Below are 18,875 nucleotides of genomic sequence, written 5' to 3' on the forward strand. Positions count from 1 at the left end.
TTAATTTTTTTGGATAATATAATTATTATATTTTAAAACTATAACTTTTCAAAAATTACTTTTGGTAATATAATTATTACACTTCAAAAATATTAATGTTAATGAATTTAAAACAAGAAAAAAATTAAGAAATTTATATTATTTTAATTATTAAATTTTTAAAAGGAGCTAATATTTTGAAATAATAAAAAATAAAATAAAGAATTAAAATTTTAGAACGGAATAGAAAACAAGATAATTTTTATTAAACCTTCATTTGACATAAATTAAAATGGGATTTTTTGACTAAAATAGTCAAAAAAGACAAATAAATTTTTTAGACTAATAAGACAAAATGTCACATCTAAACCATAATAATTTTATTTTTTCTCTCATAAAAATCAGAAAGTCTATCAATTTTTAACCCTAAATTAAAATAGCTAAAAAATTAATTCACATCCCAAACGAATCCTAAGTTTAATCTGTTATAACTGAAATTAATATATATTTTGACAAATTTTTATTACAAATGTTAAAAATCTTAAAAAATTTATTAAAATTTTTCACATTCTCAAATATTTTATAAAAATTTTAAAATCTCTTGCAATACTCAATTTTTATATTTTAAAGATATTTTTTTACACGCTTTCAAACATTAAACAATTTCAAAAAAAAAACTCTCGGGCAGCATTTGTCAAGAGATAAAGTTAGTCTTTACCCGCCAAGGCTTCGCGCCTTTTCATGAAAAAAAGCTGACAAAACGCCACTTGGTCCACTCAGCAGAACACTTTCCGTATCCCAAACTGTCTGCCACAGAACCCCCAGTAGAAGACCACTGTCCCAACTCGCTCTCTCTGTCTTTCTCTACGGAGTCCACGAGGGTCGCGCTTTGTTTGATCGGTAACCCTTTCTCGATTCTTTTGATTTTTTACTTCACTGCTACTATTGTCATAAACCCTAATCTTCTTTGTGATTTTGATTGGATTGTTTAAGAGGATCGATTTGATGGTTGAAAAAGCTTCAGAGGTCATGGAGTCAAAGTCATCATCATCACAATCGGAGATTGGTTCAGCAGAGGATGTAGTACAGGCATTGCTGGACTACTTGGTTGCTCCTATGTTGCCTTTGAAGTCCGCTGGCCGTGAAGTTCCTTCTCTTGAGCAACAACAATCGGTCGCCAAACAGGTCTCTCATTCATTTGCTTTTATTCAAATCAAACCCCATAGTTTTTTCCCTTAATTTCCCTTATTTTTTGGCTCTTAAATTAAATTAATTTAGTGTTGGTCTGTAAAACAGTTGATCCCAAGTAATAAAAAAAAAAAAAAAAAACCAAAAAAAACTCAGGGTTCGATTAAAGCCTATTGTTAAATTTTAGGGAAAATTGCAAAAAATAATTAAATTTTTATAGGGTTTGTAGCTAATTAAACCCAAGTTTTTAAATTTCATCAATCTAAACATTGTTACACTTTGCCCTTTATGTTTGGTCATTTTTTCAATCTTAAAGTTTATTTTTTCTTTATTCCAAAGGTAATTTCTGTTCAAAATTAGACAGAAAATATCACAATAACTGTCAAATAATATATTAAATATATTAGTACATTAGAGTTTAAATTTATGTGAGAGTTATATATAATAAAGGATCATTTTCTGTCTAATTTTGAAAAAAAAAAAGTTTTAGGAGTAAAGTGGAAAAAATTTGAAGCATAAAACGCCAAAGTAGAAAAAAAAAAAATTAAAAAAACAACAACTTTAAGGGCCAAAGTGAGAAACTGGCCAAACATCAAAGGGGCAAGGTGTAATTTACCCTATTTTTAAACTGGTCAAACTCAAACCACCCATTCAGTTTTTGTTTAGTGAATGAATTTTTTTTAGGACATGTGCCTTATTTGCTCTTTTAACTTGATGGAAATCCTAACTTTAATTTAATTTAACCACACTAGATTAATCTACATAGATCATAACCATTTGTGGATACGCAATTTCATAAATGCGGTCATCGGTGGCGTAGCCAGGAATTGCACTCAGTGTGGTCATTCAGCAAATATCATATTTTTAGTTTAAGAAATGTTATTACGTCACTGTTTTATTTTGAAGATAATTATTATGGAATTAATTAATACAAATCTTGTCACATATCCTGAAGGTGAAAAAAAGAAATGATATAAAACAGTTCTTTTTAGTTTTATAGAACCTATCAACATTAATGCTCAAATGATGCCCTGTGAATTTTATATATTCTCAATCACATTGACAAAAGTAATTCAAACTACTCAAATTACAAGTACAAACAAAAAAATTGGGATATTAATATTGTTACTTCATTAAAATTGTGATTTTTGTGGCTGGAAGAAATGTCGGAGAGAGAGAACGAATGAAGGAAACACTCTGTGTGTGTGTGTGTGTGAGAGAGAGAGAGAGAGAGAGAGAGAGAGAGAGAACAAATGAAGAAATGCATCAATGGCAATGTAGCAATGGTTGTTGGAGAATGAAGCGTTGAGGGAGCGAATGAATGAATGAACTTTGAGCTTGTTTCATAAAGGAATAATGTTATACAAAGTAATAAAATTCTACCCACTGATATGACATCTATATCATTGAAGTAAATTATGTTTTAATTTCTAAAAGTTTCATCACTGCATGACGCATTTGTTAGTAAAAAAAATAAAAACTTTGTATGACATTTTCCTTCTAAAATACTAATTGTATATATATATTAACTTCATTGGGTCAATTTGTAAAACTCCAAAATTTAATATTTTGTTTCTAGATTCACTGAGGTCATTTTGCTAAAACCCAAAACTGTTGGACAAAATACCACATATTTGAACAAAATTTGAAAGTCCAGTGCTTTCAATTGACACCACTAAACAATGAATAGCTTTGCCCCTGGCTGTCATTGAACTAGTGAATGTAGGGACAATTTTTCTGGATTTATATTCATCAAAAGAACGAAAGCATTGAATTTTCTAGTTAGCCTGAGTTGTATGTTTGTGTGAGATTTTGGAATTGCAGGATTCGTGTGATAAGATTGTATATGTTATCTGGAACATGGATTGTTCTGGTATGTGGAATGGCCACATACTTGAAATGTGGTGCAATAGGGGTAGATTTGTATAGGTTACACTATAATAATTTAAGGTACTTATAGATTCTTTTAACAATTAGGCATCCAATAAAATATTAGCTTTTTATTCCTACCAAATTAATCAAGTAGTAACAAAATTTTATATGAGCATTAAGACCATTTTTTGATGTTTTGTCTTGTCAAACCTTCACCCACCTTAGATTTTAGTTATTGTATTTGATTTTTTTCCTCCCAAGGAAATCTTTGAAGAAATATATTGGAAAAAAAAACTTTAGGATTGCTTTAGATCTCTAAATTTACCATTTTGGAATAAAAGTGTATCATGTTTTCGAACGTGTGTTCCAAAAGGTAATTCGCTAGGCTATTAGCGTTTTGTGGTAACACGAAGGTGAAAAGTTTGGCTACTTGGTAATTCATGTGTATGGGAGGGTCACTTATTAATTTACATGTCTACTATTAATGCAAATACATATATATGATTATTACAGCTAGCTCCATTAATTGCTTTTCTTGATGCTGATCACTTCAGGTGCGTGCTGTCGTGTTACTCTACAACTACTACCAGAGGAAACGCCATTCAGAAGTAGAGTTTCTCGGTTTTGAATCTTTTTGCAAGTTGGCTGTAACTTTGAAACCAACTTTGATGGGATACTTGAAACTAATGCAACGATCTGATTATGCTGAGTTGGATGACCCGGAAGATCAGCTTTCAATGACTGAGAAAGCGATTATGGATGCTTGTGATATATCTTTAGTTCTTGATGCTTCTAAAGATGTTCCAAGTACTAAGGGATGGCCAATTTCCAAAGTAGCAGTTCTATTAACTGACCCCAGTAAAGAAATTTGCGTGCTGAAATTTGGTTCCATCATCAACGGGGTTTGGTCGATCATAGAGAAAGATATTGATAGCGCTAGTGTCATTTCTGAAGCTATAGGGAATGGGAAACACAACAAAAGAAAAAGGAACATGAAAAAACCCTTGAGAGATGAAACAAATGCCGATGAAGCTGGTTTTCAGCGGCTTGCACTCTCATCTGTTAGTGAAGTGACAGGTATTTCATCTTTTCCATATGTAGCAAAATGGTTCTAAGATTTTTAAGACGCGGATACTTGCTGCTAGATACTTTCTGAATTTTGTGCCCCAAATTATGTGCTTCATTTAGCTGCTCTCCTCTCTTGTTTATTCAAACATAAACTGCCATACAAACAAATATATATATATATATATATATAATTTAGGGTTCATTACATGAATGATCCCCAAAGTATGTGTCATGTTACACTTGTGTCCCAATCTTTTAATTGTTCCACTTTGGTCTCCAAAGTATGCAATCTGTTACACTTTAGTCTTTAGCATCAACAATGTTCAAAATCAATAACGAGAGGAGGGGTATTGTCATAATTTTACAAAAAATATGCAACAAAATAAAAAATGAAGGATGAAAAACGCAAGTGCATGTGTTTTATACTAAAATGAAACAAAATGCATATTTTAGAAATTAAAATGCTATGAACTACATACTTTTAGGCTATGTGTATTTGGTCATTTTGATTTTGTTGAGGCTTCTTGTAAAATTCCAAAAATACCTTTTCTCCCGTTACTGATTTTGAATGGAGTTGATAACATGGATTAAAGTGTAACAGATTGCAAACTTTGGGCACCAAAGTGAGACAATTAAAGGACTGGGGACTAAAGCATAAGAGAAAGTATATCGTGGGGACTATTAGTGTAATTAACCCTATAATTCATCTAAATTATTTATTTGGAAAATAAGTTTTCATTGAAAAACATTGATTAAATGTTGTATTAGTGTGGAACCCACATTAACAAATTTGTGTGCAAAACCTGTCACAAACTGCTATCTGACGCTGTTCAAACAGTGTTTTGGAGTTTGGACTATTACATTCGTTATGTTCCTGGTGGAGGTGTAGACCCCAGTTTTGAGAAGACATTGTAGACAACCTTCTTCCCTTGCCTCTAGGAAAATCTCCTTGAATCAGGAAAAAAACAACAGATTTTCTTTTAACTTAGCCAAACTATGTTGAACTTGAACCTTTTTCAAGGTATGAATATGATGATTATCATGGCTGTCACCTGTTATCATTGCTATTGCTTTTGGGCTTTTGATTTTGGAAAGAACTTCCTAATGTCAAATATGATTAATTCATGTGGAATAGGCATTAATCAGAGTGATCTCATGGTTTTGGAGAGCCATATTGTATACTCCTTGAGTAAAGAAAAGACAGCTGCTCACTTTTATATTATGCAAAGCACCCAATCAATCAGGGAGGATCTTCAAGTTCCTATTAAAGATGTTCTTGAGAGGTTTGTGCTGCTTACTACCATTCTTTTGTTAAGCACCTGTTTGCTAATTTGTTGTGGCAGGTAAAGGGTGATATACTTTTCATCACATGAGTATGCCTTTTGATGGTAAGGTTCAAATGCCGAAGTAAATGCTATCATTGGAAACGAGAATGGGTCACATGTTTACTAAAATGTGCTCTTGGGGCATCTGATGAGTACCTTTAAATATGACAAATTAATTTTTTGCTGCATTTTGGGATGCTGTAACCAAAACGTGAAGTGCTGGATAAATTAACTCTGGTTTCATTTTTAATTTCAATATTTGTTGATCTGTACCTTTAGTCATTCAACTAAGGCTGATGGAGATGAAAGTCTCACAGTCCTCGTTCCTATAATTTGCCCCGAAAGAGGACATTAGGCCTGTCTCTTGCATGTCGGTTCATTGTTCATTATATACGTAGACGGCTGTCCTTTGTCCAGAAGATCTAATGCTTGGGAGGACATGCCAATATTGTATATATTTTACCAAAAATGTATTCTGCTTTATTTCAATCCAAATTAAATCATAACTCTATACATTGAGCTGGAGATATTTTGTGAGGCTGTAAAATTTGATTCTCCTTTCTTATGGACCATCTTTGTGTTCAAATCATTGTTTTTGAAGTTCCTTTTTCTTACCTTTTTTTTTTTAAATGTTTCAAATCAATTTTGATGTGACTGATTGATCTATGTCAATGTTAGTGAAAGAAGATACAAAATGAGATTAAGGCCATTCATTTGCATATTTTATTGTGTTTGGCCTCAATTAGTTGGGATTGGGAATACATTATAAAAACATTGGTGCATTGCATTCTATGTACATTTGTTTCTCTCTCTTTTTATTTATTGTTTCCTATTCTAATTAAGCTTCAAGATTCTGATATTTTTGTAGTTTGCAAGGCCCATTGGTCAGAAAGAGTTCCTGCAGTTGGACAGTGACCCCAGTTGTTGAGTATTTTCATGTGCTTCCCTATGCTGGAGTCCTGACAGACTGGTTTTCAAGGTATCTCTGGTTTGATCAGATGTATATATATACACTTTTTTATTTTTCTTTTTCTGTTAGCTGTTAATTTTATGCTTTGTGCTTTGAGATTTCATGATTCGGTTGCTATATGTGGGTTACTGTAGTCATTCGGGTTTCTCTCAACTTGAACGCTAAACAATTGAACATTTATACATGTTTTCAACATTCACGTTATATTACACTACGTAAAATTATTGCCATATTTCAGTAGCCTAACATTTAGTATTGGAATAACAAGATACCAATCTTCTTAACTGAATCTCAGTCTGTAAATGCTTCATATCTTCCCGAAGTGCATCAGATTTTTCAATTTGTGTGGGGTGGAGTAATGTTGGGTTTGCAAACTGTTAGAAGAGGCTTTGCAGTGGAATGGTGTTGGAACCTTTTTCTGGAACTATACTAGGTCATTAGTGGCTGTGGAAGGGTGGTGCATGTCCAACACAGGTGGGGAATTTTTGCGGGGGCTTTGTTTAGGGGGATGATACAACAGCTTGTCGGGAGCATTGCTAGTGGGTAAGGATTCATGTGAAGGGGGATGGAAACTGGATTCCGGCCTTTGTGGAGGTTGGGATGGGTGAGGCTCTGTACAAGATTCAGCTCTGGGTTGAATCAGGGTCTCATTTGATGCTCAGATCAGCAGTATGGGAGGATTCAAGGAGGAGGTAGATGTCAGGCGTGGAGAAGGAGGTGTCGCGTGGCTAAGACGCACAAGGGGGTAAGTGGAAGAGGTCAGGCCTCTGAGTAATAGAATCATTTATATTACCAGTATTAAATGATATTACTATTTTGATAAAATTATTAGAAAATACATTCATAGGTTCTTGAATTTGGAAAATTCATATCACTAGACCTAGAGAATGTGCCATTAAAGTAATTTGTGGTTCTGATGTTGCGTCTATTATGTCATTTATGTTACACTCTTCATCTGAGTTGCTGTCACCATGTGGTGGCCACAACCACATTTTAAAACCTTGTGATTGAAACTAGTGTCTTGAGTGTAAGTGATTTATACAAGTCTGTCTTACATGTGACGTTGGACTGTACATAGCCATGTAATTCCATGCCCAAAAGTGCATCAGTCATTCTCTTCTCTCTGTTTATTCTAGCTTATATTTCTATTGATTGTAGAATATCTGTTACCATCAATCCATGGGTCAGAGAGCAAGCAGCTTTTGTTGCTTAAATTTGTCTTATTTAGTGTTGCATGAAATGTTGCAGGATAGTGTTCTCAAATAGTTTGCAAAATTTAAGGGTGGAATTAGGAAATGAAGGTGTCAACAGCTCTCAGCAGATAGAAAACCTCTGTGACAAAGAAGTTACTGAAGATGGAGATGATTCTAAGAAAAACTGTAATGCAGAAGATTCTGTTACCAACGAGGCCAATGAAATCAATACTGAATCCTTAGAGCAAAGAGATATTAATGGAAGCAGCATGGTTTGTTTGTCTGGTTCTTCTACTGAGCCACAAAATATGGATGTTGATGACCTTTCTGTGGGTTGCCGCCAGATTGAGAACAAAAGCAAGAGTGCCTGCAACATAATCAAAGTTTACCAGCACCAGAAAAGGATGACTTCTTCTGCAGAGAGTAATATAAATGCCAAGCCAAGTGGTGTCAAGGTTAGCATGTCCTTTTCTACTAATATTGTTTAATTACCATTGATTTAATTTTTTTTGTTACTTGTTTTTGCCACAATAGTCAATAACTTCTCTCAGCTTTTGGCAGTAGAACTAATAATTAGTCTTTGCTCCCCGCCCCCTTGGAAGCCAACTTGGGGCATGTTCTTAGTACAATCTCATATCTGATGAGCATGTCAGACATTCCTTTGTTGGTATTCTACATTCCACATTCCTTTGTTGGTATTCTACATTCCACTTGCATTTGCATGGCCATGCATGGGGTTCCTTATTCTCCTATCCTCTGTGCCTACGAGGTCATTGCCTCCATTGAAGGACATGCCATCCTATCTATCTCCTACACACAAACTTTCTCTCTCTCTCTCTCTCTCTCTCCCTCTCTCCCTCCCTGTGGTTTTGCTTAATCTCAGTGCCTACCATAATTTCCAGTGGGCCTTAACCATATTGGCATGCCAATGACCACCCACAAATAATTTTGGGATTATGGAATCGATCTCTATGCACTTCATAACTGTTGATGGAATTGTAATTCCACGAACGAACTAAGCTCTCTGCCCTGCTATTGTATTTGGACTGATAAAACAGTGTTTTTAGGTTTTGTGCTATATGGAGACCTTGATGATTGCATTCTTAAAGTTGATAGCCTAGATAGAAAATAGTTCTCTTGGCACCTAAGAAACATGGACACATGACACGACATGTATACGACAGGGACATGCCTCAAATTTCAAAAAATACTGGACAAGACACATGGGGGATACACATGAAATATATAATAATATATATTTATTTTATGTTATATATATGAATATATCATTCAAAGATAATAAAAAAAATGCAATATAACACTTATTTTCATAAATTTATATTGCTTCTCTTTTTATTTATTATTTTTATTTATCATTATATCCCAAGTTATTTTGTTTAAACTTATAATTTATTTCATGCATTTCTAAGTGATGAACACATGTGTCCTCCAAGTGTCCGGTTGAAAAAATAGGATATGTTTTGACGAGTGTCGGGAGGTGTCCAACGAGTGTTGGTGGCCGATGTGGACATGCTACACACACTTCAACTTCTTAGAAGTGTCCGTGCTTCTTAGCTTGGCCCATTTGAGTCCATAACAACATAGCAGGACATATGTTTCTTTTCTCCAAAAAAGCTTTTGCTCATTGATCATATTGGTTGCGGGGTCGCGGCCAGGGCCAGGAGCAGGGTGGAGGGATTGGTGTCCCTGCGGCTGCTGAGGGCCTTCCAGAGCTCCCCACTTCCGTATCAGTGCCATTGCCTACCGGCGACCTTATGGTCACCATTCCAGATCCGGCGGTCGTCCCCCTACAGCTTGCTGATGGGGTTGAGCAGGTAACTTCCCTTTCTATCTATTCATTTCTGCCTCTGTCATTTATTTCTGCCTTTTCTATGTGCTAAACCCCTTTTCTTTCTGATGCAGGTGTCCCGCGAGTACGTGGAGGCCTGCTACCGGACGATGGCCGGCATGATGGTGCTGATCCGGGAGTATGCTACGGGAGCTCGGGCCCCGGTTCAGGTACTTCCCCTCGTGTTACTGCTCTGTATTGTTCGGACACATTTTCTCTTATTAAATTGTCAGAAAAACAAATTTTATATTGCCTTCTAATTTTTTATGTGAATTTAACAAAATTTGGAAGAAGATTGGCAAAATGGGGCTGCTCAACATTTAGATGTTACAGATTGCTCATGGGTGAAAATGAACTTATTGTCTATTGAGCAGGGAGAAGTGAAACTGTCAGTTCAGAGTAATGAGTTGTATTATGTAATGGTAATATTCATTGGTCATTCTATGTCATGAGTCTATTTAATTGTTTGTAGGTGGATATGGTTGACTCCGTGATGAAGCCTTCTGAGGTCAAAGATGAAAAGGCAGATACTGGAAACAAGACCTGCAACATTCTCTCGTCTGACCAAGATGAACTGCCAATAGGAGATTGTGCACCAGTTCTTTCCCAACTGAACTCTACATATCTAGAAAAACTACAAGTCACTTTGGCTTCAAAAGAAAATGCGTTGTCACAGACTGCCTTGAAAGTTCTTCTCAGGAAAAGACATAAACTGGTATTACCTTTTTAAACATAACTTAAACTGCATGAACTTGTTTATGTGTAGACTTTACTATCTGAGTTGGCTTTAAGTTTGGTTAGAGATGTCCCATTTTGAGCTGATAATTTGCCTTGAATTTGATGTCCTTTTTTGGGTCCAATGGTGATGGCTACACAATTGGGGGTAGCCCTCCCCTTTTCCCTAACCCCCCAGTGTTGGACATGTTTCTAGGAGTTTGCAGTGTCATGTTTGACACGGGTATCTAACATGACACGCCTCCTCCATAGAAGTGTCTGTTCTTCTTAGATTGTTTTGCTAATGAACCCATTGGATAATGGCATTAACGTTTTCGAGTCGATCCATATATAATCTGTTTCTGAGACAGATTACTATCATTTATTTTTATTTTTAGTTCTCTTTTTGCTTTAGATGTCTAGAAATATTCATTTATGTTGTTTGCTTACTTTTGTAGTCACGGCAGTTGCGAAGTCTAGAAGATGAAATTGCTGTGTGTGACAAAAACATCCAGACAATTTTAGATGGTAAGTTCTATTGTAGTTAATAAAAATATACAATATAACATAAATTTCAAAAGTTTAAAGAAGGATTAATAGTTATAAATCAACGTTGTGTTTCTTTTATCATTAGATTCTAATTTATTTTGTTTAAATTTGTAATGAGTTTTATGTGTGTCTAGACGATGGATGTGTCCAACAAGTGTCGGACAAAGACTCGCCACCTTAGAAGTGTCCATGCTTCGAGTCATTCCATAATTTTTATAAAAAAGTAAAAGTACACTAGTGTAGTCCCTATTAGATGGGGGTTTGGAAGGGGTAGATTGGGTACAAACTTGACATTTGGCATAATTTGCACAGTATCTACCTTCAGCTTCAAACGCACAACCTCAAGGTTAGTATGTTGAGTTTTAACCACTGATATTGAACAATTTAATAATGATATTGTGGAAGTTTTTGAAGTTTTATTTTACATTTAACCTTCAGCTTCGAACATACAACCTCAAGGTTATTATATATTTTTTCCCTTTATGTTATTGATTCTTCTAATTAGACATTGTCCTATATATAGAACTCTCCTGGTTAAATCAATGATTTCATGCACAACCAATTTTGTTACTAGTTGGATCTGAAATCATGATCAAGCTTTTGAAAACTGCATAAATTAGTGCATGATGCTTACTTTGTCTGTAATGGGTCCTTGGAAATAGTAAACTCAAAATAATTTAATTTGTGTATTTGTCTATTTTTGCTTCTAATAGGCAGTGAAAATGACTTGGCTCTAAAGATAGAGGCCATTATAGATGCTTGTAATGATGTGTGCCTAAAATGTGAAACTGAAACTCAAGATGCGACTCGTCAACATTTTGAAGGCCAAGGCTCACCTCAATACAGGAGGAAGAGATTGTCTGAGGCTGTCCTCACTCTGCAGAATTCATGTCAGGCAAGTTTTGGTTATATTGTATTATTTTCATTTCTTTTCTTTCTTTTTTAAATTTTCTTGGTTTTTTATGCTATCAACATTGTCATCTATAAATAGATCATCCCAGTGATGAGCCACCTTGGGAGGGTCATTTGATGCATTATGCATACAATTTATCAGTTGTTCATCTTTAGAAAGATTGAGAAGTTCTGAATGAATTTGTGATCTATTTGTGCCAAGATGTCCCATCTTTTACATCTTCTCCTATATATCTGCAAATGAAGCCATTTGATCTTTTACTTTGATTGATCAAAATAATCTGACATAAACTGAGTTGTATTTGTATGTGGTCGGATTCAGTGTCATTAATCATGTTCTGTACCAACCCTTATTGCCCGAGATGTGCCATTTTTTTTAAAAAAAGGTACACGTGACCACCATTTTCATTCTAATCAAATTGCAGTGTTTCGGCCTATCTTGATAATTGTGGTGTATTTCAGTTATACCAGCCTTCTTCATATGGGTTTTTGCCTGGTACACACATAAGCACATGCATATATATATATATATATATATATGAAAATTTGAAGGGTTAATTGCACAGACCTCCCTCTGTTATCTAGAAATGCTAACGGAAGTTTCTTATGTCAACATATTTTGTCTCAAAATACCAAAAATGCCCTTGTTTATTGGCCAATGACTTAAATTTGTAGTCCAAGTGTTTATTGGCTGATGACTTAATATGCTTAACTGCTTAATTGCTCAAGTGTTTATATTTTTTAGTTTGTTTAAATATTTAATTGCGTAATTGTTTTTAGTTTAATTTATTGATTTGAGTTGGATTTGACTATATGCTTTCTTCTTGTAAATCCCTCTTTGAACATTGGAGCTGCTGAGTGCATGTTTTGTGGAATTCTTAGAATCACATATAAGGATTCTACACATTGCTCTTTGTTTTATACATTCTAATCAGTGACAAAATTTTCACTCACCAGGAACTGGATGATATATGCTACGAGAACAATTGGACATTAGCAACATATCATGTATCCCCGGAAGATGGTAAGATTTCTAAGTTTGATGCTAACATATGGATATCTAAGGCACTTTTTCGCATGGTACTGTAGGCTAACAATTTCTTATTACTAAAATCGACCTGGTTTGGCGAATATATCTTCTTGCTGGTGCTTCACAAATTACTGGTTTATCTCATTTGGGTTATATTTTGTAGAGTCAAACTAATGTCCGACAACTTCTCTTTTAGGTGGATTCCGGGCCAATGTAACTGTTAAGGGGCTGGATTTTGAGTGTTCAGGTGGAAGCGACATGTGCTCCACTCCTCGTTTGGCAAGGGATTCGGCTGCGGCACAAATGATTGTCAAATTACGAAATATGGCAAGCCAGAGCCAGTAGTTCTGGTTCATCTACTAAAGGGGCTGCTGCCCCAGAAGTTGCATGGTATGTAGAAATTTGACTTGTCATAGGGTTGTTCCCATGTTCTTGAGGTGGGAATTCGATGTAAAAATAAGGACACGAAAAACCCTATTTGGAAAGTACACCGTATGGACAGTAGAAGTTTTATGTAAAAATGGCTTCCTTTTTAACTGCTCTGGGTTCTTCTATTTCACCTGGTGACTGGTGCATAAAAATTTCAAATAAATTAGCTGTCTGATTATTTTTTTTTGGGTGAATATTTAGCTGTCTGATTAGTAGTGTTAGGATTCTTGATTTCTCCTGGTGTGGACCGGTAATCGTCTGGTATTCATCTGAACTGCATAAAATAGGTTTCTGCATTTCGTTCCATACAGGTAAATTTAGGTGCAAGATTATACAGGGAAGCCATTTAGTGTTACAGTTCATTGTTGGGTGGAAGTTTTTTTTTCTCAAATCCAAGTCAATGATGCCCTAGAAATACACCATAAATTTGTATGTTATAGTTGACAAAGTTATTATTTCTGTCTCTCTAGTAAATCCAAAACAGATGTACCAGTACCATCCACAAGCACAAGTTTGAAGAAAGCTGAAGTGTTGTAGATGAAAATTGAACACAGGACTCGTGTTCTGGATTTCGGTATAGGAAGCCAGGAGAAATGTTCCATAGACACTGAACGGGAATTTATCTGAATTGGAAATGGAGGCAACGGGAGTGTTCAAACCTTACACTGTTATCAGTTGGGAATTTTTTTTTTTTTTTTTTTTTTTTTGTTGTTTTGAGTTGACTTTTTTAATTTGAGATTATAAAGTTTGTTTGGATTGATGTTTTGACATTTTTTACTTTTTGAAAGAAAAAATAAAATAATTGTGATTTGGATGTGACATTTTGTTTTATTAATTTTTTAATTTATTTTGTGTTTTAGTGGTTATTTTAGTCCCAATTAACTTTGCCAAACGAAACCTAAAGCTGTGTTTAATGTGTGCTTTTTTCAGTTAGTTTTTGGCTAAAAGTTTTGACTGTTTTTGGCTAATAATATTAATTGGAAAAGGTTATAGTTGACAAATTGAAAAGAATTTACTCAACATTTTCAATAACAACAATAATAATAATTCCAACCTTCCCTTTTATTTTAGTTATTTATTTAAATACTATTCATTTTATGAAATGTTGCATCAATAACAAAGATGAAAAGAAATAATCATAAGACTCAGAAAAATCATCCAATCTTGGAAGACTAGTTACATTTAGAGTTGTAAGCGAATTGAATTGTTCAGGAGCTCGACTCATTAACGACTTTGCTTGGTTCGTTAGGAACAGTAGGATCATGATCTCAAGTATGAAAAAAATAAAATAAAATAAATACATAAAAAATAATTATCTCATTAATTTAATTGAATAACTAATCCTATATTATGAGATTATTAATTCTTCTACTACTAATTCTACCAATCAAACAAGGCCAATATAATTGTCGGAGAAACAAGACCTCTATATATGCGTAGTGGGCTGGAGAAGCTGTAAGAAGTCCACATGAGTTTTTGCCTCTTGATCCTAAAAGCCACCCGAGAAGCTTCACATTTTCAGTGCAGTGTGTGTTGTGTGAGAGAGAGAGAGAGAGAGAGAGAGAGTGACTCTGAAGAATTTAAAATTTAAAAAACAAATCTAATTCTATACATGAATTGAAGTTCAACAGCAACAGTAAACCAGTTAAAAATTGGAGAAAATTTTATTTTGAACAGGGAAAACCTGTTAGCTCAAAAATTTTCCACACACTCCGCAAACTTCAACAAATAGCTCAGAATGGAAGATTTAAGATCATCCCCAGTTAGACTAGCTTTGGTTTCAAAAACACCCTTCAATATACGAGTGTATAGCCTCTCAAGCTGTGGAATGCCATAGTCCTCAGTACGCTCCACAAAAATACGCTTGACAGACGCAATTTTCTCAGAAATGTCTCCATCTGACATTTCGACATCTGGACCAGTGGCCTTTTCAGAAGTTTCAAGCTCAAAGGCATCGGTGAAGGAGCTTTCTGACCTTTGTGGATTTGTATCATCTGCTTCTGGTTCACAAAATGACTTTGGATCTTCCGATTCTGGAGCACGTGTCTCTTCTTCAACTGTTCCAGAAATTAAAACTTCTGGTCACAAGATATTCTCTAGCAATTCTAATAGGGTTTCAAAAAGTTCTGAGTCCAGGAGGGAAAAAAATCAAGGCAACAAACTACCAATATGATGGTTACAAGAACCAGCATATAAAGTTTGGACTGTAGATAGACACAAGGTCCGTGTATTGGGACAGCCAAAGAGCAAGACACGAATGTAAAAATTCAATGACAACTACAGGAATGGCTTTCTATACACAGTTCAATAATGATTACCTGCATGTGCAGCATCGACATTCTTCTTGGGACGTTTCAGTGCTTCATAGCTTCGGTCCAAATTAACCTCTGGTTGGAAATTACGAAGTCGAGCACTTGCTCTGGTAACTGTTGCCAGCTGAACAACCGGAGTTTCTGGAAATGAAGAGCCTGCCAATTCATCCGGCACAGGCACTGGACCCCCTTCAGCAACAATCTTTTCACAGAATGCCACCAGTGCAGGGTCCATCTGTGACAGCATTCCATGCACCTGAAACGAAAGAAAATTTACTTGACAAAGAAAAAATAAAAATAAAGTAAAATAAAAAACTTTAAGAAAATGAACATACTGCATCTCGAAGCTCGTAAGCTCTACTCACGATCCTAGATCCATTGTAGTCATCTCCATTATACTTCTGTACTAGAAACAGCAAGAACATGAAAAGTTTGCACAAGAAACAGAAAAAGCATTCACTAATAACTGTTGGCTAGTTTTCTTTAGTACTGCCTTCATTTTTCAAGTTCGAGAAAATCAAGGAAGTTGTACAGAATTCTTCTGGTAAAAGAATATGAAATAAACCAAAAGGCATATTGCCCTGATATCAGAGTCAGCAATCTCATTATTGCACCCCACTAAAAAGTTTTGCCACAATGAAGGGTTTTTCTAGACAAACTAATGTTGTAGCAATGATACCTGTAAGTTCTTCATGCAATTTGAAAGTACAAAGTAAACCAACACTCTATGACATTAGCATGTATATTATATATATGGCCACAACTTCTCACTTATAATGTCTTTTAGTGGTGGTTTGAGAAGGGCTGGTTTGAAGAACTTTTTCAGAGTATAAAAAGGTTCTGAACATAGAAAATAGTTTATAGAAGAACCATGAAACTAAACATTTCAGAGTCTTGTTTATAAAACAATAATTTAATAGACAACAAGAACGTAAAAAGCCAACTACTACATCCAAGAGTTATATTACTAAACACACCTTTGCATTGATCAAAATGAGATCAAAATCTTCTAAGAATGCTTTGGATGTAATATACTTTCCACTGTCAACACGCTGCAGCAGAGTTGCCATGTCCATGGGGTTCTGGATGATTGTGCGATAGTTTGGTGCATCCTCATCCAATACTGGATAATGAAAGGCAGTGAACCTTTTATCATACAAAACCCTGCACCACAAAAGACAAATAATAATAATAACAATAGTAATAATAATTAGAGAATTTAACAGTTTAGTATGTGAATGCCTAATCTCAATTCCGATAATACGGCATAACCACATCAAGCTCAAAACAAGCTTCAAGATGCCTATTATCCACTACAATAGTCAGAGGCTTAAAGACAGATGCACTCAATAAAACAAATCTACGCAAGAAAGTTCAAATTTGGATGCCAACGAGAACTTAGAGCAATCTAGTGAAAAGTGCAAGAGGGTAACTGAACTAAAATCATTAGAGATACGAATGCAACATCTTATCATTTGTTAACAGTAGAAATATTGCAGAATACCTATAATTTAAAATGCCAAGCATGAGAATTGGTTTTTTCACTCCATTTTTCTATTCATGGTCAATATCCACATCGCCTGCCAAAAAAACCTATTTACAGCTCTCTGTTGATTAACTCTCAAATCATTTATATTTAAAAAAACAAGTTCATGTGCAACACTCAGACCACACAATCAATAATGACAAAAATGCCAAGTGCAGCTAATAACGAAAATATCAAGTGCATCAACTATCTCCAAAAACAAATCTACCAACAAAAAATTTAAATTAAAAAAAAACCCAAAAAATAAATAGATCAAGTTAACAGAGAAAAAGAAAGGGAGAAAAAAAAAAAACTGAAATAATCAGGACTATCTTACCGGTTGCAAACATCACGAAGACACATTCGCAATCGACGCAGGGCGTGCTGCTCAGCTTCTGCCTTGGCTTTTAACTCAGAGGCCTTCGGGCCCGTATCTATTTTTGGTGCTTTTGGGAGTTCAGAAAGGGAAACTGTTTTCTCTGATTTTTTTCTCAAACCCTCTGATTGTATTGACAAAGCAACTTCAACCAGCCGGTCAACAAACATAGACCTATCTTCAGTCGATGGCTTGTCCAATTGATAGCTGTCAAGCAAAATGTAAATGTAATTTATAATTTATATAGCATTAAAATCTTAGTTAAAACTTTAAAGAAACAAGACGTAGTCCCTTAGAAATAAGAAAATTTGTGAAACAAGCAAGTTCCAATGAGAGAATTTAGATGACTGGTAGGAAACAGCTCAACAGATTCCATTATCGTTGGTCATTACTAGGTACCTAAGGAACGATAGTTTGTCGCAGACTCCAACTCATGGTGAACTGCATACTAAAAACGTTATTGGGCAGTTCTTTATCAGCATTAATAATCTATTTTGTTTAGAAGTCGGGATTAATAATTCACTTTGAGGTATTAAACATATATTTTAGTTGTCTCCTTCTTGTTGTTGTCCTGACTCCCCCTCACTTTGCTTTCCCTGCTATCATCAAAATGAGTTAATAGATTTTTAGGATGTTTCAGAGCAATCAATGATCCAAACAACTGACTAGTAAGAATGAAATGGAAGATCCTCCATATTATATTACATTGCGCTATGCGTTTGCCCAAGGTGCCACCAAGCAAGGACACTAAAAATCAGCCTTGTGGGTGTAAGAAAGCAAGCAGTGAAACAACAGGGCACGACTAATAGGCGGCATGATGTCATGTCAGTAATCAATAGCAAATTCAGACTAAAATCAGTAAGATCATGGATGTCAAATCACCTTCCCCCTCCCTAGTAGTACAAATCTAGACATCCTCTACAAATTAAGTTTTAAAACTTTTAAGTCAATAAGGTTAAAGATCACTAGAAAATTTTAGCGGAGTTGGGCTTTTTGAAGTGCTTAAATAATATATGCCACCATGCCAGTTTGCGGAAGTGTTTGCACCACATTTTATTTTTCTGTCGATTGTGGCCTATACTGGCCAAGTTCGATTATGGTCTGTCGATTGAAATTATAAACTATTTTCAAAGAATAACCTTGACCACATTTGTTTTTATTATTTCTATCGACAGGTATGCTGACATGACGTGACAAGTATGCTAGTAACGTAGCATGGAAGAGATGATGATGTGACTTGAAAAGATTAAATAAAGCTAATAAAGATATTTGTTGAAATCAATTAGAAACCATATGCTAAAATCGAGGAGATCAATATCAAGTCAAAGCACAAAATCTGCAAGTAGTTCCCATGAAGATATGGGATATGGTTGAGTGGAGCAGAGATCAAGAAAGATCATGGATTGATAGCTACAACATGAGCTGGCCAATAAAGTATAAAAGCAGAGGACTTGAAGAAAGAAAAAAGAATATCAACAACTACCAATCACACTCGCAAAGAGTTTATCTAGGAGTAGTTTAACTTGGCATTTTAGGAGTAGTTTAAACCAATAGCTTTTTTCCAACCTCCACTTCTTTTCCTTC

At 34.9% G+C, this 18,875-nt stretch overlaps 2 protein-coding genes across 12 annotated transcripts in view; one reads left to right on the forward strand and one right to left on the reverse strand.

Annotated features, from left to right (window-relative positions):
• The first annotated feature begins 661 nt into the window (after window positions 1-661).
• Window positions 662-13,899, forward strand: LOC114267888 (uncharacterized). Of its 5 annotated transcripts, none has more exons than XM_082872675.1 (14): window positions 676-879; window positions 973-1,164; window positions 3,594-4,116; window positions 5,243-5,390; window positions 6,301-6,411; window positions 7,651-8,050; window positions 9,272-9,430; window positions 9,519-9,614; window positions 9,917-10,159; window positions 10,617-10,686; window positions 11,421-11,602; window positions 12,577-12,643; window positions 12,846-13,039; window positions 13,549-13,899. In XM_082872675.1, the coding sequence occupies exons 2-13, from the start codon at window positions 985-987 to the stop codon at window positions 12,992-12,994; spliced, it is 2,328 nt and encodes a 775-aa protein (XP_082728801.1). In that variant the 5' UTR covers window positions 676-879; window positions 973-984; the 3' UTR covers window positions 12,995-13,039; window positions 13,549-13,899. The 5 variants fall into 5 exon arrangements, with proteins under 5 accessions (XP_082728803.1, XP_082728805.1, XP_082728804.1 ...); XM_082872676.1 differs by having other exon boundaries at window positions 13,563-13,760; XM_082872677.1 differs by lacking the exon at window positions 13,549-13,899 and having other exon boundaries at window positions 662-879; window positions 12,846-13,256.
• Window positions 13,900-14,644: 745 nt separating this feature from the next.
• LOC114267889 (cell division cycle protein 48-related / CDC48-like protein) overlaps window positions 14,645-18,875 on the reverse strand; it is an 11,668-nt gene continuing 7,437 nt past the window's right edge. For 6 of the 7 annotated variants that reach the window (XM_028208966.2, XM_028208970.2, XM_082872674.1 and 3 more), the window contains 5 exons: window positions 17,253-17,498; window positions 16,368-16,554; window positions 15,726-15,791; window positions 15,397-15,646; window positions 14,645-15,135 (listed from right to left, as the gene is read on the reverse strand). In XM_028208966.2, coding sequence (XP_028064767.1) covers window positions 14,771-15,135; window positions 15,397-15,646; window positions 15,726-15,791; window positions 16,368-16,554; window positions 17,253-17,498 — 1,114 coding nt within the window. In that variant the 3' untranslated portion in view covers window positions 14,645-14,770. Of the gene's footprint in view, window positions 15,136-15,396; window positions 15,647-15,725; window positions 15,797-16,367; window positions 16,555-17,252; window positions 17,499-18,875 lie in introns of all 7 variants that reach the window. The other variant, XR_014331289.1, reaches the window with a different exon arrangement.

The sequence above is a fragment of the Camellia sinensis genome, chromosome 6 (assembly GCF_055761805.1).
Source record: "Camellia sinensis isolate YWXY chromosome 6, ASM5576180v1, whole genome shotgun sequence".
Lineage (NCBI taxonomy): Eukaryota > Viridiplantae > Streptophyta > Magnoliopsida > Ericales > Theaceae > Camellia > Camellia sinensis.

Coding starts and splice junctions, on each gene's coding strand:
- LOC114267888 (XM_082872677.1), top strand. CDS start 985: ATGGTTGAAAAAGCTTCAGAGGTCATGGAGTCAAAGTCATCATCATCA. Junction 1,165..3,593: donor AACAATCGGTCGCCAAACAG/GTCTCTCATTCA, acceptor TGATCACTTCAG/GTGCGTGCTGTCGTGTTACT. Junction 6,412..7,650: donor CTGACAGACTGGTTTTCAAG/GTATCTCTGGTT, acceptor GAAATGTTGCAG/GATAGTGTTCTCAAATAGTT.